The sequence below is a fragment of the Aythya ferina genome (assembly GCF_964211825.1).
Source record: "Aythya ferina genome assembly, contig: HAP1_SCAFFOLD_42, whole genome shotgun sequence".
Lineage (NCBI taxonomy): Eukaryota > Metazoa > Chordata > Aves > Anseriformes > Anatidae > Aythya > Aythya ferina.
Genome location: NW_028181459.1, coordinates 334,583 through 360,230, shown reverse-complemented (window position 1 = coordinate 360,230; position 25,648 = coordinate 334,583). Strand labels below are relative to the sequence as shown.

The window sequence follows — 25,648 nt, the reverse complement described above, 5'->3', positions numbered from 1 at the left end:
TGTGATGAAGTAATGAGACTGTCCCAATGAAAGCTTGCTAAGTTTTAGAGAAGTTTTTTGGACAGCAAAGAAATGTTTCTGGATAAATTTTTCATTACAGTATTTTCCTCTGGGTCCTTAGGTCTCGTAGTTTGGAAACTTGTTATTGAAGCTATAAATGCCTTTTCTTTCACTGTAGGTTCCTAGAAAAAGTTCAGTATAACAAATAAGAAATATTCAATTTCCTGGTTGACAATGCAGAGTGTATATTAAATAACTGTAAAATACTTGAAAGTTGAGCAAGTAAGAAAAGTGTATTAGTAGATGAGGGGTTTTGAGGGAGGACTGTTTTGTTTTTTGTTGTTTGTTTGTTTGCCTTTTGGTTTGTTTGTTTCTTGTTGGTATTTTTAAGGAAAACTTGGGACAAGCTAAAATGCAATGATTTTGCTTCCAGGCTAGAAAAGAAATTGTCAAGATTCATACTCGTGACTGGACCCCTCAGCCACCGGACATGTTGCTTGATGAACTAGCTGAGAAATGCATTGGTAAGACTGAAACAGAAACGGATTCTTGCTTGTGACCAAGTTGTAAAGAACCTTAGCTTGTACCAGGCAGTACCCATGCTCTTGTGCCTTGTTGCACAACTAGTCAACGAGGCAGCTGGCACGCCTTCATAGCAATCTGAGTGAGATCCTTTCATCTATTTACTCTTTGTTGTCGTTCCTCTTGTTGTCTGAGAACATTAAATGGTTCTGGGGCATCTTCCTCAAGAGTATAGTTTTTGATGAGGAGTCTGCTTCAGCTGCATAAGTGCAGGATATCAGGCAGTGAGCAACATGAAACATCCTTGCAGAGCGGTAGCACTTTGAATTCCCTGTTATGCTGTTTGGTTTTGGCATTACAAATTCTTTAAATGTTGCATGTTTTAAACCTGGGCCTTGACTGATGTAACGTTTGATTTTTGTTTGTTAGGAGACTGTGGTGCAGATATCAAATCCCTCTGTACTGAAGCTGCGCTGTGCTCTCTACGCCGATGCTATCCTCAGATTTATGCAAGTAGGGAGAAGTTGCTACTAGACGTTAATTCTATTAAAATAAAAGCAAAGGACTTTTTCATGGCTATGAAGAAGGTTGTTCCAGCTTCAAACCGGATCAAGGCTTCACCCGTACAAGCACTATCACCCATTTTCAAGCCACTTTTTCAAAGATCAGTAGAGAATATTTTACAAGTTGTGCAGAAGATCTTCCCGCATGCACAGCTTGCACTAAAGGAGGACCGACAGCAAGGTATAACCACAGCATCCACATCTTTATAATTCTGCTAAAGCAAAAACTTGTGGTTTGTGCAATCAACTTATAGCTTTCAGACATAATGGTGGTAGAATTTTATTATTTGCATGTGCATGTCTTTCTTTTGGGCATGTCTGGAATATAACGCATAGGTTTTATTGTGGATTCGAAACTGAAATGCCAAATGGAAGCTCTGAATGACTCAATACACAGTAAAGGACGATGCGTTCTCTACTGAAGCATCCTGCTTCTGACGGCAGCTAAGATAATTAGCATTTGTAGAGGTTGACGTGAGGTTTGAAGTATAAGGCACCTATTTTTCTTTAAAAAATCAAAACTCAGATCTTTGGAGGGGAAGCATTTCTAGGTCAATGTTTCTAATTCCTTTCTGAAGAATGTCAGGACCAGGATACAAGTGTAACTGGTCTAAGCTAAATATTGTTTTAGCTATCATCATTTTTAACCAGTCTCCTAATTTAAATGTTTGTGGATCGTATTATACACGTGAGATCAATTAGCATTGATATTTACTAGATGAATGGAATTCTGTGGCCATCACATCCTTTATCCCCATGCTTTCATTGTGGGAACCTCCTCCAGAAAGAAATGGTCTTGTTTGTTTGTTTGTTTGTTTTTTATCTATTTAGCAACTGCAGAAATTGTTCGTAATCTCCTTTATTCTAAGGGGGAGAAAAAAATCACCAAGAGTAGCATACCTTACACGTACACATCAGTGGGACTTAGTAGAGCTTTGTAGGGCCTTGTGCCATCTCCTTAGATCTGTGGTGGGCTGAACTCTAGGAAGTAGATTTCAGTGTGTGCTCTCAAATGAAGAAAGGGTTTTGGCACTGATTTAGAAGCTGTATTAATGGAAGAGAAAGAGACAAAGGCTATTCAGGAAAGTTAACAAACCTCTTTTGCCTTTCAGAGCATTTCAATCCTATTTTACAAGATGATATGTTTGACAGTGATGACGATGCATCCTTGGTTTCTGGAGATGAATTAAAAGATGGAATGCCTAACGGACCAGAGAAAAAATGCCTCTGTTTCAGCAGGTAAAGAAAGATAGATCCCTGTTACGTTTAAATTCTCAGGTCTGCTGAGTCTTTGTAAACAGTTCCAGCTGTTAAAAGTGCGAGGGGTGGTAGACGAAGGGGCAACATCAAGTTTGTGTGTTGAAGGGGTGCTTGGTATTCACAAGAAGAAAGGGTGGAGGGACTAAAGTTGTAATGAAGTTGCTCTGAATGACCAAATTGAAAAGCCCAGGCTTCTCTTCGTAAGCCAAAGTGATCTGTAGACTACCAGAACACGTTGACTTAATCCATGGCATTCTTTGAAAGACTCAAGACCACATAAATGTGCAGTCTGTCCTTTTAGCTAAAAATACCCCAACTTTGTGGGTTTGTGTTGCCACCTTTTGCCCTTCTGTTTTCCAGGATTGTTAAACCAGTAGTGAATTATGTAGCAGAAAGAAAACTGAGAAATGGCTTGTTAAAACACCTTGAGAAAAAATTGAATGGTGTCTTTATTTGTTAAGCCACCAAGTTGTGTTAATCTTGTGATATTTTAGTATGGAAGTCATGCAAGCCCACAGTTGGAAAGTTAGATCATGTTGTCACAGCTGGATCAGTTATTTTTCTCCGTTTCTATTGCTGTGCTGTCCAGAAGATTTTCTGTGCTTTAGAGCAAGGCTAAGTCTCTAGCATCTTTGATTTAAGCCAGCAGAGGTACAGCCTGATTGTAGTGGGGAAACAAATGCTCCTCACCAATTTATTTTTAAATAAAAATAAATTTATAATAAAGTAAATAATAAATATATAATAAATAATAAATTTATAATAAAGTAAAGCAAGATTGCAGGGATATTAATTTGCAGTCTTGGTTTAGTAAAGAATAGGAAACACAAGGGAAGAAGATGAAACAATTGGAATGAGTGAATAACTTAACTGGAAATCTTACATGTATTTAATGTACCGCTGCCATTTGGATTATTTGGGGAGGGAAAAGAAAGTCTATAGGAAAATTACTTGGAACATTTGTGTGTCTATTCAGCACCTCATTTATAAGCTTGTTTTCTTAACTCTTGTTCTAGGAGTGCTTTCTGCGAACCAACATCATGCCAGCCCCGTCTGCTAATAGTAGGAAAAGAAGGGTACGGCCAGGTTTCTTACGTGGCACCTGCGGTGTTGCACGCTTTGGAGAAGTTTCCCGTTCACACCCTGGACCTTTCTGTTCTGCTTACAAACGTTGCATCGCCAGAAGAAATTTGCGGACAGGTACCTTTTTTTCTTTTTCTTCTCATCGGATTCACTGACTGTATGTAAAGGATCAATCGAGTTGCAAGTAAGGTGAGCAAAATTCATTGGTAATGGAGGTGGCCTTGTTTTAATGTGCTGGGATGTTTGCTTCTGTCTGAAAATCCCCTTTTCTTTTAGACAGCACCATAAACAATCCGGATGTTGTACATGTCCACATTTTCCATACCCAATTTTACAGTGAGGCTGTTGCTAGCAGCTCAGGAAGCTGGGCGGTGTTGCTAATAAACATGTCTTCGTGGAAAGAAATGCTGCTCATGTCACTGGGATCCAGAAAGTAGTTCTCATTGCCTCCTAAGACTGTGTGCTCCCGGTAGATGGCTCTGTATCAGACTGCATGTCGGCTACTTTTTGTAGGCTTCTTCTAAATTATATTAGTAAGGCAACCAAGGTTTGGGGCTTCTGTTTATTTTGTTTTCGCACGGACATACACAACTTGTGCTGTTGCAGTATGTGCAATAAAAGCATTAACATTCAGAAAACACTTCATTTGCACGGTGATGTGGTTTTAACTAGAAAAAATGAACAGATTTGGTGTTTTTACTTTTAGGCAGGAAATCCATTGTCTTGTTTGGCATCACTACCTTAAAATATTTTTACCTTTAGTGGAAACGTTTGAGAGCCATACAAGTAAGGACAGACATGTTACATGACTGAATACTGATGTGTCCCTTAAGAGGGACATTTCCTTTCTTTGTTATGCGATAATTGTGGCTGTGGCCATATAGCTACGGTGTCTAGCCACTGCCTGAATATATCCTTCCCATCTTCTGACTAGAGTTCTCCGAATACTGATAATCTGAAAGGGTGCACAGAGAAATTCCTTATGTGAAAGGATGCTTGCCACTGTTCACGTAGTTTCATTTCATGGGGCAGTCAGATGGCTATGTAGCTATGTATTAAGAGGTTCTTGTACGTGTTTTAGTTTTCTTACCCAAGCTTTCCTTTTCACTAGCTGATCCGAAATGCTCAGAAGACAGCACCGAGCACAATTTATGTCCCAGATATCCATTTATGGTGGGACAACGCTGGACCTGCCTTGAAACTTACTTTTCTAACTCTACTACGTAACATTCCAGCATTTTTGCCAGTTTTGCTGCTTGCTCCGTCTGATGTACGTCACTCAGATCTCCCAGAAGAGGTATTTGTCAATACTTTCCTTACTATTTCTTCAGTGTCTTGTAATTTATGAATGCTTTCAGCATCAAAATGCTGTGCTTTCTTAAATGCATGCTGTTATTACTCAGGCACCCTAACAAATCACTTAAAATTTGCTTAGAGAAAAAGAATACCGTGAAAGCATCTGCTTAAGGTTTTTTCTGAGTCAAGCAAGTGACTTTCACCCCCTTCTCACACATGCAAATAATAAATTAATACAATAATTCTGGTGGCTACAAAGTGGTTCAGTCAAGAATATGCAGTGCTTGAAATGACAAGAGGATGTTTTTACTGAAGAGATTTCTTCTGACAGTCTGCCATTCCATGCTATGTTGGGTAAACTGCTAATAATGCAATTTAGTAGAGAATTGAAACACTTTGATTAAAAAATACATAAATAAATCAGTTTCTTTCTTCATAGAGGCCAAAGCTTTCCAAGCTGGAAAGCTGAGTTCCAATTTCTGCTAAAGTAACTTTGGAATCAAATTCTAGTTGTATTCCTAAATAAACTGTAGTAAAAGTAGGTGCAGAACTTCATTGACTTCTGAGAGTTTACATTAAGGGAAGGTGCCCAAAACAGGACCACGCTGTTGTCATTCTGATGATTTGGTCTCAGTCACTGGGGGAAGAGAACGGGTCTTACCTAGACGTGTTTATTATCAACTGCTTTGAAAGTGCTTGAGTTCCCACAGAAGTTTTTGTACAGGCTGTAAATTCCTTCTAAAATAAGTAGTGAAATTCCTCACCTACCTTTTATTACTAGAACTTGAAAATGGAGGAAGACGTAGAGGTACTAGCTACTTCAGACACCTTTTGGTAGAGAAATAAAAACTCAGCAAAAAGCCCTCACTTGTCTGCTGAAGCCTTTCTCTTCCCTCTATAGCCATAAAGGTTCTAAGTAAAGGCTGCAGCAAGGCAAGTAAATACAAAGGAGGCGCTGTTGGATGTGGTGAAAGCCGTTACTTTACCAGTGTAGCGTACAATCCCTTCAGCGAGCTTTAATTCTACAGGTGATTCTTAAAGGTGATATTTGAATTTGCTGTGCCAGCCTGTGAAAATGTAGCGTTTTAAGGCCAGGAAGATAACTTTTTTCAGTTTGTGTTCTTCAGGTTATTCTTAATTTGAAAAGGTACTCGTCTTTTTGGAATAGAAGATGAGTTTTTTGTGGCTTTAAATCTGAAATGTCTTTCCTCCTTCTGCTTTAGATGCAAAAATTATTTAATAAGGAATTTGGAGAAGTGTGCAATATTGAGTTGCCTGGTAGGGCAGAGAGAGCAGCCTTTTTTTGAGGACCTAATTCTAAAGGAAGTGGCTAAGCCTCCCGTAAAGAAAAGAGGTGAGGAGGATATGAGAAGTACATCTAAAACTTTCCTATCGAAGTTACTAGCTCTTTGGGCTTTGCTTTGGTGGTCATTTTCTGTCAGTAATTTGTCGTATGCTTGTATTTGAGTACTGTAAATTGGCTAATTTTTCCTGATGAATTGAAGTTGATTGGACATTGGAAGTTGTGCCTGTAGCACCACCAGCTGAGCCTCAGAAGCCACAAGAGGAAGAAGTAGGGATGCTGGGGAAGGAAGAGGAGGATACCTTGCGTGACCTTAGAATTTTCTTGAGGGACGTTACTCGCAGACTTGCCACTGACAGACGTTTCAGGGAATTTGCAAAGCCCGTTGACCCACAGAAGGTAAAGTAGTGCTGATCCGTGTGTGTCTGTAACTTCTCAGTGTTCGTACTTCTCAGCGTTTTGGGGAAGGTTCAACTTTGTTTTTAGGGCTGCACTGTAAGGATTTTGCAAGAAGCAGAGGCAGTGCTTTTACTTCTGCTGACTCTCAAATGTGTCTTATGGGATTATTCGCTGAAAGCCCTGGTTTCATTCTAAAAAGCCAGTCCAAATGCCAACACAGTTTGCTCGTGAAAAATCTTTGAATTGTAGGCGTGTCACAGCACTGAAAAGCACAGAGATCTTTCCTTACAATTACAAACAGTATTTACAGGACTACTTGAGTGAAGTCTGAAGCCCTTTCTTGGACTGTCAGTTCCTGTGGGAACAGGAATAGGAGCAGCAGTTTGTAAAAATAAGTTTTGACATCCTGTTCTCTGTTTCATCTGGAACTCCTCAATAGGAATCAACCATAAGTGCAGTGTGTTTTCTTTTTCCTCCAATTGGCTGCTTAGATGCCTTTTTCTCCTTAATTTATGAGATAAGCCTAAACTAGGGGCGTATATTTCAAAGACAGATGTAACTTGAATATACCTGCGGATCAGCAAAGTTGTCTTCATGTGGGCCTCCACTGGCTTTTCTTCCCCTTTTTTCCTAGGTTCTTGAGCTGTGAAAAATCTAGACAGATACATATGTCCTCATCTGAACTGGTCATTAGGCTCGTCTTCTGGTCTGAGGGAAGAAATGAGCACCTCAGGGCCCAGTTATCTCATTCTAAAGTAGATGCCTGCAATAGGTACTTCACAGGTGCAATTCATGCACCTTTTCCTCAATGTCGACAACAAAGAGAATGCCGGATGGCTTGCTCAGCTTTCACTGTTGTGATTTTCTGAAGCAAAGTGAAATGAATCTCCCACCCTCAGTGTTTCTTCTCTACCATGCACGTGCTTCTGACCTCCCTACTTCTTGTTGTCCTCTCGTGGCCGCTCTAATGAAAAAATGAAAAAGCCCTTCCATTTTTGAGAAGCAAACTGATTAATTTCAGCATCTTCTGATGCATCGCAAATGTTCAGAGTTTTTAGGAAGTCGTTTATTTAAAGTCTTCAGAATAATTTTGGTAGACAGTGTGCAAGGTTAAGAAAACCTCTGAATGCTTGTATTTGATCTGCAGGTACCTGACTATGCCACAAGGATTAAAGAGCCGATGGATCTTTCAACAGTTCTGACTCAAATTGACTCGCGCCAGTACCTCGCTGCCGGAGACTAGCTGAAGGACATCGATCTAATCTGTAACAATGCCTTAGAGTACTACCCGGATCAAAGATCTACAGGTGAGGATGTGCTTTTTAGCCCTAGTTGAAAAAATCTGTCGAACATATAGATGGATAAATGCTGTGTGCGGACAATAGACTTTGGATGGATTAGATGATTTTGGACGTCCACAGAGAACATCTCTTACCACATTGTAAATATGTTATCATTTTGCTACTTGGGCATGGAATTGTGATATAAGTGTTCCCAAGGAACTAGTGCTTTTGTTTTAATTAACTTCGATGTTGTTATGCTGAAAATATTCACTGAGAGAACCTTTCGGAACCAACCTATGAAGAAAGCAATTTTCTTCTGTGATCAAAAGAGTTTCATTGGTTGGTAGACAACATTCAGTTAAAGTGTGTAAAATTTCAGATAGTCACAGCGCCTATGTTTTGCAAGACACTGCATATTCAATGGTGAGGAACGAACTGGATACAGAGTTTAGACGACTTTGTGAACAAATTAAAGAATCTCGTGAGAAAAGAGGTACGTGCTTTAACGCTAAGGATTTGAAGTCTTGTCTCTGCATTTGTAACTGAAAATGCATGACGAAGATCTTTGGTATCTATTCTTTCTTGCAAGGTCGCACCTCTGCAGTGTGTGCTCCATGCGACAACTCCAAGTCACCACAGCAGAACCCTGCTACTGAAGACGAGAAACCAGATGAAGAGAGTAATGAAAATGAGGAGATGCCAGCGGCACCTGTAGATGCCAGTACACCCATTTCTAATGGCAAGTTGCATTTTATTCAGCTGCTCTTGTCGTTCATACCTTCTCTGTTCTTGAGGCGCAACAGGTGTCTCTGATGCCTGGCTCTTTATGGCAGAGGTATTTTGTTTTCAAATTGACTTCCAAATGGGAGAGAGAAATCCAGAGGTCATTCATTCAATATAGCGATGAATTAAAGTTCAAAGAAAGTTGGTTCATTTGATGTACTCTTACTGGAACTTCATTTTGTAAACAGAACGACCCCCCACTCAAGGATATAACAGCTTCCCTCCCGTACTAAAAATGATAGTGCTCACCCTTGTAGGAGCAGCAATGTGAAGAAGGTCAAGGGCAGTAAGAAGGGTTCGAAGCTTTGATATAACAAGCCTTTCACTTTTTTTGACAGAGCTCCTAATAAGCATCTTTAGCAAGGCCTGGAGATGGGAGAAAAACTCAAACTAGATTTTAATACTAGGATGTATAATGTCAAGCTTGACTGTTCCTCTGAACAGTCAATTGAATTAAATTTTTTTTTAATTTAAATTAATTAGTTTATTTTTTTTAATTTAAATTCAACTGAATTTAAAGTTTTGAATTTAAATTCCAATTGAATTTATTGAAAAAAATTCCAATTGAATTTAATGTTTTGTTGTTGTTGTTGTTTTTCACGAAACACTAAGTTTATGTGAAAGGTTTTGCTGCAATATCTTTTTGCCAAGGATATTAAGCTTAAGTTATCCACAAGAAAACGGTGGGGAAAGGGAAGTGGGGAAATGTCTGCCTGCCATTAGTTGCCCCACTACCAAGTCAGGAGGGTCAATTAAACTTGCGTGAGGCAGAATTTCTTTATCTGAATCTACGTGGTTCACATAAATATATTCTTGTTTCCTTCTTTCCCTAGGATTATTCTTCTCCCAGTATTGAATGTTTCAACGGACACCGTTTAAGATCAATGAGCAAAAGCATCCTGCGGTGTTCAGTCTCCAGCTTTGAAGAAAGTATGGCGATACTGAGGGGAAATGTCAAGAGAAGATGCTTTTCAAGGTACTGTATTTCTATATGTTCAATCTCTGTTCGATTTGTAGATTGAAAAGCAAGAGAGAAAGCATGTGCAGTGAGTTGTGGCCTGATAAACCTCCGGCTAAAATCAGCAGAGGCCTATGAGCATGCTGATGGCGTACCAGTACCTTAAAACTAGAATCCCTCTTCTCAGTGAAAGTCTTCCGCTTTTCTAAAAAAACTGTTTTTTTTCCCAACCCCTTTGAGGTGTTGTGGTTTAACCCGGCCGGCAGCTAAACACCACACAGCCCTTCTGCAACCCTCCCACCTCCCTCTCTGGGATGGGGGAGAGAAACGGGACAGTGAAGCCCGCGAGTTGAGATAAAGGCAGTTTATTAAGACAGGAAAATAATAATAATGATGGTGATGATGATAGTACTGCTACGAGTAATGTGTACAAAACAAGTGATGTACAATGCAGTTGCTCACTACCCGCTGACCAGTGCCCAGCGTAACCCCTAGCAGCCCGGCTGCCCCGCCCTATCCATGGTGCAGCGTGTTGCCATAAGGCATAGAATTCTTTGGCCAGTTGGGGTCGGCCATCCTGAGTCTGTCCCCTCGCAGCTGTTGCTGTGCGCCGATTCTGATCGCCAGTAGGACAGTGAGACACCGAAAGGTCCTTGGCTTGTTGTAAGTACTGCTCTGCAGCAATTGAAACATCGGGGTGGTATCAGCACTCTTCTAAACATCCTTTCACACATTCTAAGCCAAAACATAGCAACCTACCCGCTACTAGGAGGAGAACTAACGCTGTCCTAACTGAAACCAGGACATGTATCTTTTCCACTTGGGTGCTATTGCTCATAATTTTGAGAATTCAACATGAGCAAGCTAGGAAATGTGGGTACATACAGAACCGCGTGTATATGGCACGCAACAGACTTGGGATGTGGATCCTGCGTGAGGCCTACAGGCTTCTCTTTGTATACCATGGAGCACTGGCTTGTAAACATGGTGAAATTTCCCATCCTTGATGGGTCTAATACAACAAGTCTTTTCTCCCTTCTCTGCCCTGTCCTCTTTCTTAATGTAGGCAGTTGAGAAAGCCAAAATTGGAACGAAAAAAAGAATATAGCACAGGTAAGTGGCTGTAAGTCCCTGGGATACCTATTTGCGCTGGTTACTGAAGAGGATGGCACTTGGTCACTCCATGGCTTTCATTTGGCCCCAAAGCCTTCTGTAGTCAGCTGAATTCACTCCTCAGTGACTTTTCTGTGAAGAGAGGTAGGTGCAAATAGGAGATTTTATGAATTCCTTGGGGAGGGAGCAGTGTGAATTGCAGCTTGGTAGGCACAAAGCAAACTCTTCTAATTGTGCAAAGTAAATCGATACTTGATAAGTTCAAACTTAGTTTTATAGCTGGCAAGCACAAAAGTAAACCTTAGCTGTGATCCTAGCAGCACAGTGGTGTAGCTCTTCCCTTCCCCTTGTCCTCTTGGCTCTTTTAATGACAGTGCAAGCAACAAACCTGTGCCAAAGGGTGCTGTATGGCAAACAATGGGCAGGCTTTTTTCTAAAAAGCACGAGTTTGAGTTATGTGGTGTTTGGGTGTTTCTCTTGAAACGATTCTTCCCTCCTTGAGCTGTTAGATCCTAATGCAGGAAATGGAAGTGCTGCATGCATAAACAGAGTAATCAAACATACACCTCTTAGGAAGAGGCTTGCAATGTCCTAGTGTTTGTTTTGAGCACTGTTAGATAGAGTTTGACATGAATGGAGTGAAAACACCTTAGAGAAAGGTGTTGATTGTTCTCACTTTTCCAAGACAGAAATAACTGGAGTAGATTTCCCTCCTGCGTGGAACAAAAGTTGCACGTTTGTTTTTGTCTGGCTAGCTTTCAGTCTCTTTAAAAATTTCCCTACAGGTCCCAGTTTTAAGTAGACAGTTTAAACGTGCAGAGCGATAAAGAAGTGGAATGCAGTGGTTGTGACAACAACTTCTGATCTGAAATGTAAAGAAAACTCAATCCACTTCAGGGTGCCTTTTTTGTCTGTCTGTTTCCATTTTACAAGAGCAACGGTGAAATAAGGAGAATCCCATCTTCACTGTTTCAAAATCCTTTGTTTCTGCGTTTCAGTCACCAGAACATTGAGGAGTAGAGCTGGTGCAAAAACTGTGAGACGAGTCCACGGAGAAAACAGGGACTTGGAGCTGCGCCGCAGCTGTAGAGTCGGACACAGTCGGTACTCGACTACTAACTCGTCCATTCTATTTGACAAACTTATGACAAAGTAAGTCATCTTTTCTTGCAGACCTCTTAGAATGATCTTTCTTAGCAAGCCTTTGCACTATGGCATGATGTTGGCCTCGACTTGCTCTTTAGTTTGACAGCAAAGAGGTATGGCTGCTCCTGGCATTTCCTTCCTGTTTACAGGGAGACACCGTTACCTGGCTAGATAAACAGATTGTCTTGAAGGTGCTATTTCAGCATATAAGAATTGATTTAAAAAACAACAACAACAACAACAAAAGTGCTTCATGGCTTGCTAGTTTTGTAATCTCACATTTCTCCAGGAATACTTGATTTGCTGCATTTCACCATTACACTCGTCAGCGCCGCTGATTCTGGTTTATCACTATTTGCATTGCAAATCTCCTTGTCCAAAGCTTAAACTGATGTATGCACTGCTTGAAAACAAAACCTGAAGTTGCAGAGCGGTAGACTCAAGTCATTATGTTAGCAGCTGTGTAACCATACTGCTTTCCAAACATAAGATGTCCAGCTTATTTTGTTTCTATGAAGAGTTTAAATGGCTCCCGTTAAGCAAAGATGTCCCCACACTGATACTTACTATTAAGCAAGGATTCCACCTCCTTTGGCTGAGGTCTGCTCCCTTACTCATATTCGAACATTCATCCAAGTAGCCTGCAATTCCACACTCTCGGGGGAAAGTCCATAGAATAGAAAAGGTTCCTCCAGTCTCTTCCTCAGCCTTTTTTTGAAGCATGCAATAAAGCAAAACATTCACAGGCTGCCCTTCCATGCAAAACAAGGCAAATTAGTAAGACAGGAGCCACAAAACTGATTGTCCTTTAAAGTTAAAATGAGATTTGAAATAGATCGAGTTAGCAAGTGTTGTAAGTCTGTAGCTAAGTCTGGTTTTGCCAATGCAGCACAATTCCCTATCACGTAGCCAGAGCTGCTTCTGTAGCTCCAAGAAGCAAAACTGCTTTGACAAAATACTGTGTCATCAAAGCATTCGTTGGCTCGGTAGGCACGGCTCAGGTTCAACAAGTTTGTGAAAAAATGAGTACTAACAGAAGCAGCAGGGTCCAAAGAAACACTTTATGTCCCCACTGCGAAATGAGGGGCTTTACCTTGAGTGTTATGCACACTGTCAATAGAAAAGCACTGTAACAGAATCTGCCACGGCAGTTTGCATGTTACTGAAAGACCATCAGAGTGGGACTGCAGCAAGATCATTGCGAAGTTACAAAAAAACCATGTGGGGGTGGGAGTTTAGTTGCGTTCGATAACACAATCTTAGATAAAGATTTTGGTCTTAACGTAAAAGTAAGGATGTCTACTGATCTCTTCAACTCCAACAACTGAAGCCCAAGTCTGAAAAATCGCCTTTAAGAATGCAAAGAAAATATTTAACTCTTCTGTATGTTCATACTTTGCTATCAAGCAAAGGAATGAATGCTGATGCCTTAACTATGTAGGGCTGTAGCTTACAGAGAGACTACACCTTCCTGTTTTTTTCCCTTTAAAAACGTTAAATGCACGTGAAATTATTTGGGGGTGTTTTCACATGCAAAGCCTAATGCAGTGCATGCAAGCCCTGTCATCTTCTTCCTCTAGTAGTGTCGCGTTAAGGGGTGTAGCCGATTGACCGTCACGGGTCCCGTCGGATTCAGGGTGCTGAACTATCACGGTCACGGATTCACCAACAACGCAGTATGGCCTCGCTCTAGTCGCATTCAAGGAGAACTCTCACAGCTAGGAAGAATGCAATTAAGTGCAATTTCTTACGGCGACAGGTACACAGGTTCTTTGGATTGTCAGTGATAAATTCACTGTCTGCAAAAGCAAGCTAGCATGCATGAAATGCACAGGTACACAGCCTAGGTATTAAGACATTAAAAAGCATCAAAACTCTAGAGATTTCTAAGATTCCACAGAGACGCCTGGTATAAGCAAGCGTTCAGATCTTACCCCACGGCGTCCCAATGGAGTGGGGGTGGGGGAGTGAGAGGCTCAGCCTGTCGAGTGATGTCAGAAGGAATCCTTCCTGATAGTATCTTCCCTAACATCCCCTTTCTCTTAAAGCAATTGATATTATTTTCTATCTTTAAGGTGGAGCTTGAGTGACTCTAGTCATGCGTATCTTGGTTGTGCTTGGTAGAAATGATCTCACTTGCGTTTAAAGGTACAGGCTCTGAGAAATTCCGAGGGCGTGCTCAGTGAGGGGTGGTTGCACCTTGGAGGCGGGTAGCTTTTGGGATGGAGGTGTGCTTATGATGCCTAGTCGCTTAAGGCGATTACTCCACAAGTAGTAACTTAGTGTTGATTTAACTACAGCATATCTAAAACATAAGAAGGATGTTAGTATGGAAGAAGCCGATGAAACCAGTCCTTAAATCTTACTACTTATTGTGCGTGAGCAGACTGGCGTGAGTTTTAGCTATACTGGCAAATATCAAACCACACCTGTGTCGTCCCAAAGCTGGGAAAAAAAAAAAAAACAAAACCAAGGAAATGTTGAAGCAAATAGGGAGGCCTGTAGCTTGTGCAGTCTTTTAGCTGAGAAAATAAAGAAGGAGAGAGACAGGTAGCCTTGAGCTAGCAGAAGCAAGGAAGAGAAGGGCTAAAAGGGAAAAAACAGGAAGGAGAACACCAGCTCCAGACTGACCTATAGTAACCTTTTTCTCATTAAGGGTCATTAGCACATTAAAAAGTCACACCTGTCAAAATGCTAATCTATGCTAATGTGGGATTCGGTGTGTGTCCCCCCTCTCCTGTTCCCCCTCCCCCCCGGTATTCCTCTGTAATGCACAAGCTCAGTGGAGATAAGTTAGGTGAGCTGTAATAACCAATCCAAAGGAGCCAAAGAGAGAGTTTTCACAAGTTTCCTGTGTATAAATGACGGTGATTCGAGTCAGAGGTGTGCTTGCTTTGCGAAAGATGGCCAAGTACCTGACTCTGCAGAGTTCTATAAGTAATTATATAATTAAAAGACCTTCGTGTGCATTCCGACTCTGGGTGCTTATTGGCGCGGTGCACTCTGCACGAACCTGCAGACAACATCTGTACTCAGTGTCATGCCTACAGACAACCCTTTACTGTTGGGACCTGCATATTTTTCTGTGCATTCAACACAACCCCTTTGGCACAACTAGTTAACCACGTAGCTGCCAGTCCACCACTCAGTTGCACTTGTGAAGAGGAAAAGCTATTTCCATCTACTGTAGGAGCACATCCTCTAAATGCAAGCTTCACTCAGCTGGTCATTTACTGCAGGACAAGATTTGAAAAGTGTTGTTGAGTTCTGGGTTTCCTGCTTACAGGAAAAATTAAGTGCTAGATCGCCCGCTACTCCGCTTTGTCTGCTGCATTTAATGGAGATTAAACTGATTTCATTTGCTCCTCCGTTTATGGACAATGAGCTGAAGGAACAGGTACAGCACATTAGCCTGGAATGCCTTCCCTCCCAACCAAAGTAAACTGGAGCTGTAACTAACACAAGCAGAAGCAAGGCTTCTGTGTTTTCAGCTGAATAAAGTTCCAACAAAATCATCCTCTGGGATTTGAAGCTTACTTCACATGACATGCCAACGACTCTTTTCCCTCCATTGTAAAGCGGATCCCTGCTGTTAGTTGCTCTAGAAGCAAAGGAATCGTCGGTTTGGTTACCAAATAGCCGCTTCTGCAAACGAGAAGTGTTGTGCTCTCTCTTCCCTTTGAATGACTCCACACTTCTCATCAGCTACTGGATTGCTGACCTAGAATCAGAGAACATCCCAAGGTGGAAAGGACTCCCAATAATCACCAAGTCCAACTGGTGGCTCCACACAGGACCACCCCAAAGTGAGACCCGATGTCTGAGAGCATTGTTCAACACTTGTTGACCTCCGTCAGGCTCGGTGCCATGAGCAGTGCCCTGGGCAGCTGTCTCAGTAGCCAGCCACCCCCTCAGCGCAGCACCTGAGGCGCACGGGGCTCGGCGGGGCGGCCCGGGAGGGGAGGACGGCGGGGCGAAGTGGCAGCTCCCTCAGAGCCGTCTCCCCGCCGCCTCGACCGCATGTCGTGGCTTTTTCGTGTCGGGGCTTTTTCATGTCGTGCCCTCGGTCTCTCGCCGTGGGTGAGATGCTGCTCCCCAGCGCGGACCCCTTGCGCGCAGGGCCTGCCCGCGGCGGCGGCGGGAGGGAAACCCCAACCCCAAAGCCCTCCCGGCAGGGAGAGCTCGGGGTGAGGGCCGATCCGGCACCGACAGTAAACACACGCCGGAGGAAACGCTCTGGTTTTAGCCATGAGCAGCGCGGCCAGGTTCAAAAGGCGTCACGCTGGAGCTCCGAGTTCGGCGGCGTTCCGAGGCCGTTGTGGCGGTTGTGGAGACGGCCCCGGCTGAGGTGGCTGCTGCTGTCGCTGCTGTCCCCTCTGTCCCTGCTGTTGCCGCTGTTGCCGCTGTTCCCGGACCTTGGAGACCCCCGGCGGCTCCCTGTGCCAGGCCCTGTGGCCCCAGGGAGCTGCCCGCCGCCTCGTCGGCCAGCCCGGCAGCAATCCTGCCAGCACAGAATAGCCCACTGCGTTTCAGGGTAAAGTGACGATTAATTTCTATTTCCTGGCCTGGGTGCTGCTTTCTTCTTTAAGGAAGCTTCAAGGTTAAAGGTTCAACTCAGTTATGTCAGGGTTCAACTCCGTTTCGTGAAGGGGCTCTTGTACGAAAGCTTAAGCTGGGATTGACTCTCTGCTAAGTGGAGGCCAAACGTGGACCTACTGAGAAGCAGGTCCTAAGTGATAACATTTTCTAAAGAGACTGCTAAACACATCTGAAGAGTGCTGCTGCAGAACTCTGAATGGGGGGATAGCAACTGTCTTAAGTGATCTGGAATCTTGAATTTACTTTTCAATGGACAAGAGGTGTGTCTCTCAAGGCAAACAAAGAGAGGAGTAACACCCTCTCTTGTCACTCATGTCAACATAAATTTATGCTCAGAGCGTAGGTGTAGGAACAGCATCGGTATGTATATGGAACATCGGGAGAGGAAGCTCTATCGGTATTTACAGTTTTTCTACTATCTTGCCAGAGAGACGTCATCTCCAAATGAGAAATGGATGTATTTTGAAACAGTGGTGGTGGATCGGATTTCTTCTTTCTAGTGTTAATATTTGCTCTTGAATCGTACTTAATACCTGGTAACACCTCAATCAGTTGTCAAAAATAAACTTAAAAATGTGTAAGGCTTATCTCATTGGTCAGTATAAAGATCAAGGTCTTCCCTTCCCTTCCCTTCCCTTCCCTTCCCTTCCCTTCCCTTCCCTTCCCTTCCCTTCCCTTCCCTTCCCTTCCCTTCCCTTCCCTTCCCTTCCCTTCCCTTCCCTTCCCTTCCCTTCCCTTCCCTTCCCTTCCCTTCCCTTCCCTTCCCTTCCCTTCCCTTCCCTTCCCTTCCCTTCCCTTCCCTTCCCTTCCCTTCCTTTCCCTTTTTTTCTTTTTTCTTCTTTCCTTTCCTTTCCTTTCCTTTCCTTTCCTTTCCTTTCCTTTCCTTTCCTTTCCTTTCCTTTCCTTTCCTTTCCTTTCCTTTCCTTTCCTTTCCTTTCCTTTCCTTTCCTTTCCTTTCCTTTCCTTTTCCTTTCCTTTTGTCCTGGTTTCAGTTAGCACAGAATTAATTTATAGTACCCCGATTACCGGTACTAGGCTGGATGTTCAAGGGAAGGGTCCCCTCTACGCATCATGCAACTGATGCTACATGGAGCAAGTGGGTTGCACTGATTACTCAGCGGGCTCGAATAGGAAACCCCAGTCGCCCAGGAATATTGGAAGTGATCATGGACTGGCCAGAAGGCAAATACTTTGGGATATCATCAGAGGAGGAGGTGGGTCGTGCTGAAGAAGCCCCACTGTACAACCAGTTGCCAGAGAATGAAAAGAAATATGCCCTGTTCACTGATGGGTCCTGTCGTATTGTGGGGAAGCATCGGAGATGGAAAGCTGCTGTATGGAGTCCTACGCGACGAGTTGCAGAAGCTGCTGAGGGAGAAGGTGAATCGAGTCAGTTTGCAGAAGTGAAAGCCATTCAGCTGGCTTTAGACATTGCTGAACGAGAAAAATGGCCAGTTCTCTATCTCTACACCGATTCATGGATGGTAGCAAATGCCCTGTGGGGATGGTTACAGCAATGGAAGCAAAACAACTGGCAGCGTAGGGGCAAACCTATCTGGGCTGCTGCATTGTGGCAAGATATTGCTGCTCGGGTAGAGAACCTGGCTGTGAAAGTACGCCACGTAGATGCTCATGTGCCCAAGAATCGGGCTACTGAAGAACATCAAAACAACCAGCAGGTGGATCAGGCTGCTAAGATTGAAGTAGCTCAGGTGGACCTGGATTGGCAGCATAAAGGTGAATTATTTATAGCCCGATGGGCCCATGACACCTCAGGCCATCAAGGTAGAGATGCAACATACAGATGGGCTCGTGATCGAGGGGTGGACTTGACCATGGACGCTATAGCACAGGTTATTCATGACTGTGAAACATGTGCTGCAATCAAGCAAGCCAAACGGTCAAAGCCTCTTTGGTATGGAGGACGATGGCTGAAATATAAATATGGAGAGGCCTGGCAGATTGATTACATCACACTCCCTCAAACTCGCAATGGCAAGCGCCACGTACTTACAATGGTGGAAGCAACCACCGGATGGCTGGAAACATATCCTGTGCCTCATGCTACCGCCCGGAACACCATCCTGGGCCTTGAAAAGCAAGTCCTATGGCGACATGGCACCACAGAAAGAATAGAATCAGACAATGGGACTCACTTCCGAAACAACCTTATAGACACTTGGGCCAAAGAACATGGTATTGAATGGGTGTATCACATCCCCTATCATGCACCAGCCTCCGGGAAAGTTGAATGATACAATGGCCTGTTAAAGACTACCTTGAAAGCAATGGGCGCTGGGACGTTCAAAAACTGGGATACGCATTTGGCAAAGGCCACCTGGTTAGTCAATACTAGGGGATCTACCAACCGAGCTGGACCTGCCCAATCAAACCTGTTACGTACTGTAGATGGGGATAAAGTTCCTGTAGTGCATGTAAAAAATATGCTGGGTAAAACAGTCTGGGCTACTCCTGCCTCAGGAAAAGGCAAACCTATTCGTGGAATTGTTTTCGCTCAGGGACCTGGATATACTTGGTGGGTGATGCAAAAGAACGGAGAGGTCCGGTGTGTACCTCAAGGAGATTTAATACTGGGTGAGAATAGCCCATGAACTGAATTGCACCATGTTAAATAGTATATTATACTGTATGTTATCACTACCATGATTACTATAGGTGACTAATTAGAATGTATGGAAAAGAGTGTAACCTGAGCATGACATAAATGGTATGGAATAAGGGGTGGATAGATGTCCTGGTTTCAGTTAGCACAGAATTAATTTTCTTCCTAGTAGCTGGTGGAATGCTGTGTTTTGGCTTAGAATGAGAAGAGTGCTGATAACACCCCGATGTTTTAATTGTTGCAGAGCAGTGCTTATACCAAGCCAAGGACATCTCAGCCTTTGCTCTGTCCTGCCAACGGGCAGGCTGGGGGGGTGCAGTAAGAGCTGGGAGGGGACAGACCCAGGACAGGTGACCCAAACTAGCCAAAGGGGTATTCCATACCATCTGACATCATGCTAAACAATATATAGGGGTGGCTAGCCGGGGGGAGGGGGCCGGACTGCTCGGGGTTAAGCTGGGCATCGGTCAGCGGGTGGTGAGCAATTGCATTGTGCATCACTTGTTTGTACATATTATTAGTAGTAGTACTATTATCATCATTGTATTATTATTATTATTATTATTATTATTATTATTTTCCTGTCTTATTAAACTGTCTTCATCTCAACTCACGAGCTTCACTTTCCATTTCTCTCCCCCGTCCCAGAGAGGGAGGGGGGAGGGTGAGCGAACGGCTGCGTGGTGTTTAGCTGCCAGCCGGGTTAAACCACGACACCTTTCCCCCCAGTATTGTTTTTCTGTTCTCCTTCTCACTGCAGTCTTGATTTTGTTTCTTGTCCCTTAAGTATGTTTCCAAAGTGTTTCTGAAACATTTTCCCTTTCAATCCTAAAAAAGGAGCTGTCACTGGTGAAGATCGGAGCTTATCCCTGAGCCCAGGAGCTGTCACCTTAGTCTTCCAATCGGACAAGGACGACTTCATTTCTCATGTAAATGCATTTGTCAGGTTTGCGTATTGTTTTTTCAGGAATGGAAAGTGTGTCTAGAATGGATTTAAAATCAATTTTAAATGTAAAACGTCAAGGCAAAAAAGTTCTAATTACAACCTCTGCACACAATTTGCCAGCTGTGGGACTAGGAGTTTTCTTATTTACTGTGTTTTGTTTAACGTGTCTGAAGTTTAATGGACAGCAATCAAGGCGTGCTAGAAATCTGAAAGCACTTTATGCTTTGTTCTCTCCGTCATTTTGGTATAACAAACTAGCTTATGTTTCAAACCCTCCATGAGGTTAGTGGTTTCCCTAAAGGTAACAAGTCCCTGTGTGCTACAGTAAGACAGTAACAAAACATGAACTATAGAAGTTCATCCTGTCATTATTCAGCTTCTGCCTATGGACACACAACTACGCTTATTTAAAGTGGTATCACCTTGAAACCTAATCAGCATTTTAAAATGGACTTTGTAGCAGTTATTGGCTTTTGTCCTGGAGGGCTGAGGTTTGTTTTGTTTTGTTTTACATTCAGCATTTCCGTTTCTAGCTTACATTCCCCTGTTATTTTGCATGAGGAAAGCATGCAACTTTACAAAGTAGAACGGAAAGAGCTGCTTTTTAGTCTAACTTTTCAGTTTTTCATAGGAGTTTTAAATGTGGTAGGAGTAAAACACCAGAAGTACTGCTGCCAAAGTTATATTCAAACTCGTCTTTCTTGGAGAAGCAGAAGAAGCCCAGGGAGAAATAAATTTGCAAACATGCTCTTCGTGCTCTCCTTTCCCAAGATTTCTCTGAGATATAGCCCATCCTCTGTGGGTTTTGAGGTATATGGTTCCCAGGAGTGAAAAGGAGGGCCAAACATCTCTCCTCTTGGATCTCAGCATGCCAGGGCTTTAGTGTACTGCCACTTACAGCTCCGCTTTTTCACCTGGAAAAAGCGACCGCATGATGTAGACTGAGGAGCCCTCACAAATTAACTTGCCGTCACCAAGTGACGCCCATGAAAGGTGTATTTAAAAGCTAGGCTCATTATAGAATCACAACAAACCCCTCATGACTGGTGCAGTAGACAGTGAGGTAGAGGGCGAGCCCTGGAAAGACAGAAGAAAAGTAGCAGTGAGTTCTGGGTACCTTTGTGCAGACGAAACAGAAAAACGCAGGCAGTGAAGTAATAGTGTTCCGTTACTAATGCCAGCAATAGATAATTGCAACAATTATCTATTAGATCATAGGTACTAATTAACAGATAATTGCGCAACTCCGGAAATCAATAAATAACTGATTCCCCTCAGAGAATGTCTTCTACATTTTTATATTAAAAAGACTCCAGAGTTGTAATGGATTAAAATCCTACGGAAGGGAAAGAAATGGCATCAGCCACTAGTTCTGCAGAAGCGAAAAGTAATACTGATAGAGTTTAGATGGAAATTTTCACTTTGTGTGTTTAGTTTGGGGATTCTTTTTAAATCATTCATACCAGCGATTTAGTTCTTAAGGCTGTTTCTTTGAGATTAAGTGACAGGACTTCTGTTACTCTTTTCTTCTTGGAATGCTTCTTGATATTCTTACGTCAGCCAGAACTTCTGTCTCTGTTGCAGATGTGAACAATGACCGTAGCTAAGAAGCCCAAATCTTCAAAGCCTAAAAAGCCCTCTTCAAGGCGGTCTGGCAAATCCAAGAAACCAAGTCCTAAAATACTGATGTCACGCACCGCCAACTGGGGCCGGATAGTGCCTGCAGAAGATTCAAGCCAAGTCTCTGTGGCCCAAGGACATGGAGGTGCTATTTACTGTAGATCATCTGAAAAATCTAAGGCTTTTGCCCCAAGAGATCTAAGTAAGTGTGTGTTTTATCCTGCCTCCATTTTCTTCAAAGCAAAAGTAGAAAATGCAGTTCTTACTTGTTGCACTGATAGAGAAGGGGACTACTGTGAACAAAGACTTGAAAAGCGAATCCCCTAAGGCAACTGAAGTGACTGATGTTACAGAAATTAATTTTGATATATTTACAGTCAACAGAGAAATATGGGGAGCTTTTTGTAATGCACAGATTCCTCCATGTCTTTTCTGTTTTGCAGAGAAAAGTGTTTGATTGTTGCTCTTCACAGCTTCCATTTTTCACAGGTTTTTTGAAGGATAACATTGCTCAGGAAAAAATCTGGTATCTGTAGGGGTACCGTCATTCCTAGTTCCTAGTTTTTACGTTTTTACCGTATAATTTCACGTCTAAGTTTGTGGTTTAAGTTATAATAAGGAAAAAAACAGTAGTTGAGTTAATCAGGTTAAAGATTATAGATGGAGAGGAACTTGGCATTAGGTGCTACAAACAGAATGGCAGTTAGCCTTGCCTTAGAAGAATTAAAATGGTTGACTAAAGTTGTTTGTTTTTTGTTTTTTGTTTTTTTTCCCCAAAACATTGTGTTGACCAGCCAATTTGAATTTGGTGGTATTAAAGCTGTCTGCAATAAGTTTTTCTGGTTTGGATTGTAGCTAGCTCCTCTAGGTGCTCCTGCAGAATAGTATTTTTTTAAATACCTTTCTTCGAAACAAACAAACAAGATCTCTTTTTAAATTTAACTTTCTTGCAGTCGTTAATGATGGAATTGCTCCGCCACAGAGCATTCTTTTTCCACCTGAGAAGATTTGTATGGATTGGCGAGAAACACAAAGTGTTGGAGTTGGCCTGTACAATCTTGGCAACACATGTTTTCTTAATGCTACTCTGCAGTGTTTGACCTACACACCCCCACTTGCCAATTACATGCTTTCTCTTGAGCACAGCCAGTCATGTGAGTACTTTCTAACAGTATTTTGAATCTGTTGGATAGCTCTGAAGGTGAAGGAACAGCAGTGATTCTGTGAGATAAGCTTATTTGCCTGATTTTACCTGTAGCAGCTGGCTTTGAGCACTGTATTAGCAGTGGGCTCCGAATAGCATATGGAGTGCAATTAATGCACCATGGTTTATTTATTTAGTTATTTGTTTGTTTGTTTGTTTGTTTGTTTATTAAAGGATCATTTATTGCTTCATGGGAATAATGAAGTGCATTGGACAGTAATGCATTTAGTAGTAATTTTAGAGAGTAATACATTTTGCAGCCTGTGGAGTTCACATTCCTGTCAGCCTTTACAACTGCGACTTTGCAGTAGTCTTTTAGATTTCTCTTCACAAAATGCATTTGAATACAGGCTTAGTGGATATTTTTCTTCTGTCAAGTTGTGTGAAATGAAATGTTACAAGACTGTTGGGACATTGGCATCTTGGGAGAATAGAATGTAGCAAGGAGAGTGGATATTGTATCTATAGTTTAAATTGTACTTAGATGTTTGTAGGTATGGATATTTCGCTGGACTGGGATGCTTTGTTCTTTCACTCTTCAGGTCGCGAACAAGATTTTTGCATGATGTGCACGATGGAGACTCACATTAACCAGGCCCTGCGTTGCACTGTTGATGCCATCGAGCCTACGCATGTTATCAGTAATCTCAGTCGTAAGTGGCTTCAGATGTGTTTCTTTTCGATAGCTTGTAATCTTCAAATAATTATTTGATGTGTCTAAGTGGTTTTAACACTCCAATGAAGAGAGATTTTAGAAATACAAGAATGATTTCATTTTTAAATGAGGTCAATACTATCATCTTCTTATTTAGGAATAGGACAACATTTCCGTTTTGGCAGTCAAGAAGACGCACACGAGTTCTTGCGCTATACTGTTGATGCTATGCAGGAAGCGTGCTTGAACGGAAGCACCGAGTAAGCATAAACAAGTTCACTTTCATACATTCTCTAGCACCTTCTAGTCCTTTATTTACTCTCAGAAATGATCTCTAGCACCTTTTAGTGCCTTATTTACTATCAGCAACGAAAGTCTACATCATCCTTGGTTTTCATCAAACTCTTTGAAGAGTTAACTCTGTGCCTTAAATCTTCTGAGGTCTGATTATAATTTATTTCCAGATTGGACAGATCTTCTCAAGCTACCACCATCATTCATCAAATATTTGGAGGATTTCTAAGATCAAGAGGTACTTGAAAAAATATTCCTGTCCTTAGAACTGATCTGTGTCTTTTGTCGGTAGTAAAGCAGTCTGTAGTTTGTCTAAAGTAGTATCTGTCAACAACTTGAATTTGGACAGTTAGTCTCCTTCACATAATGTTAAGCATTTATATTTTGCTTCCAGTGAAGTGCTTGAATTGCAAAGCAGTTTCGGATACGTATGAGGCATTTCTTGATATCACTTTGGATATAAAGGTAAGATGTTTTCTAAATATAATTCATGATGTTTAAGTACATGCATAACTTTCTAAATTAAACTTGTTTAACTTAAAAAACCAAACCACATATAATGTTAAAACGTAAGAGCTTGGTGGTGCTAAGGAAGTGGATTGGACTTTGTCCTTCCGTGGAACCCATGTAAATAGTCTCCACATTTGCATTGGGTTTAAGGGGAAAGAATTCTCTTTCTGCAAAAATTATAATGCTGTCCTACTTCTTTGTTGTTCTACCTCAATATACATCTAATTGTTAGACTGATGAATTTGTCCCCAGTATTGATGACAAAGCACACTGTAGATGCTGTCTAGGCAACTGGGAAAGTATTTGTTCCAAAGTCAAATGCCTTCCAGGTGAGGTCAATGCTGAGCATGCTCTTTCTGCCTCCTTCTTCACAGTGCTCCTAGTAGATCGCTTGAGTATGTTAGTAAGATTCTCTTATAAACTACTAGTATGTCTCTGGAATTTTGAATTACGGTGACTTTACGCTCTTCTTTCTCGCTGCTCTAGGCGGTTTCGTCTGTTAGCAGAGCTCTGGAACTCTTTGTGAAACCTGAAGAGCTGGATGGAGAGAATTGCTATAAATGTAGCGAGTAAGATTTTGACGAATTAGGTCTTAATCCTAGATGTCAGTTTTCTATGTTGCATGACTCTGTTGGACTACCTCTAAACTTTGGATCTACTTACAAGTTTTGTGGAAGTTTATAAAAGACTTGGATTTTTGTTTCCTTGGAGGGGGGAAGTCTTGTTCATAGGCATTCCCTATGGGTTTGCAATTCTCTGGCTTGTATTTTGCCATCAGAATTCAAAAAGAGCTACTTTTGTTCTTTCTATTTATTAGCTCTCGACAGTACTTTTCTTGATGTAAACTGCCCAGTTTCCGTTGTTCTCTGGGCTAGTGGCTAATTTTCACTGCTTACACCGTAGGTCCTACCTTGGAGCGGGCAATGTGTCAAACTGAACTATTTTGTTTCAAAGGATGGCAGATGGGTTCAGTGTCTTTCCAGACAAGCTCAGTACATGAAGACTTCCTACTGTTAAATGTCTCCCTCCTGTAGAATGACCATGTGCTTCTGTTGTATTTTTGATGTTGATAGTCGACCTATGTTGGAGATTATTTGCAATTTCTAGCCCTGGGGACCAAGGCTCTCTCGTTCCGCTTTCAGTATTTGTATTTCCCTTGAAAGCTGAAAGAATGTATCCAGGATTGGAGTTCAAATAGCCACTTTTGTAGACCAAGAAATGGTACCTTGCCATCCAACCTGGTCATACCCTTTTGTGAGAGATTCCTGTTCCCGCTATGCTCTGAGTTGTTGGGAAAATTTACCTTCTTCTCTGTATTAACAAACCTGACACGCAGTGCATGGGTTTATGAAAAGAAAAAAGACCAACCTATTATGCAAGTAAATATCATTCAAATAGCATAGGCATGCGTGAGACATTAAAAGGAGTTTGTTTTGGGGGCGAAAAAAGAAGATGCCTTCAAACACTTCTCTCTGCTTGTTTTTAAGG

At 42.1% G+C, this 25,648-nt stretch overlaps 2 protein-coding genes across 3 annotated transcripts; both read left to right on the top strand.

The window, feature by feature from the left end:
- Positions 1 to 956: 956 nt before the first annotated feature.
- On the top strand, positions 957 to 3,716 carry LOC311428307 (ATPase family AAA domain-containing protein 2-like; the record flags this gene model as incomplete). The annotated part of the gene is made up of 4 exons (XM_084539826.1): positions 957 to 1,266; positions 2,198 to 2,324; positions 3,362 to 3,545; positions 3,705 to 3,716. Exons 1-4 carry the CDS (start codon positions 1,095 to 1,097, stop codon positions 3,714 to 3,716), a joined length of 495 nt encoding a protein of 164 aa, XP_084395952.1. The 5' UTR covers positions 957 to 1,094.
- A 4,384-nt stretch (positions 3,717 to 8,100) lies between these two features.
- LOC311428320 (ATPase family AAA domain-containing protein 2-like) lies at positions 8,101 to 23,274 on the top strand. Of its 2 annotated transcripts, none has more exons than XM_084539842.1 (8): positions 8,101 to 8,202; positions 8,299 to 8,448; positions 9,326 to 9,468; positions 10,517 to 10,563; positions 11,562 to 11,715; positions 19,769 to 19,860; positions 21,462 to 21,699; positions 23,244 to 23,274. In XM_084539842.1, exons 2-6 carry the CDS (start codon positions 8,425 to 8,427, stop codon positions 19,782 to 19,784), a joined length of 384 nt encoding a protein of 127 aa, XP_084395968.1. In that variant the 5' UTR covers positions 8,101 to 8,202; positions 8,299 to 8,424; the 3' UTR covers positions 19,785 to 19,860; positions 21,462 to 21,699; positions 23,244 to 23,274. The 2 variants fall into 2 exon arrangements, with proteins under 2 accessions (XP_084395968.1, XP_084395967.1); XM_084539841.1 differs by lacking the exon at positions 23,244 to 23,274 and adding an exon at positions 22,451 to 22,602.
- The last annotated feature ends 2,374 nt before the right edge of the window (positions 23,275 to 25,648 follow it).

What these genes read in the sequence shown, in the direction of transcription:
- LOC311428320 (XM_084539842.1), top strand. Translation starts at nt 8,425, where the DNA reads ATGCCAGTACACCCATTTCTAATG. An exon ending in CAGTACACCCATTTCTAATG is followed by an intron (nt 8,449 to 9,325) that starts GCAAGTTGCATT and finishes TTCTTTCCCTAG; the next exon opens with GATTATTCTTCTCCCAGTAT. An exon ending in AAGAGAAGATGCTTTTCAAG is followed by an intron (nt 9,469 to 10,516) that starts GTACTGTATTTC and finishes TTCTTAATGTAG; the next exon opens with GCAGTTGAGAAAGCCAAAAT.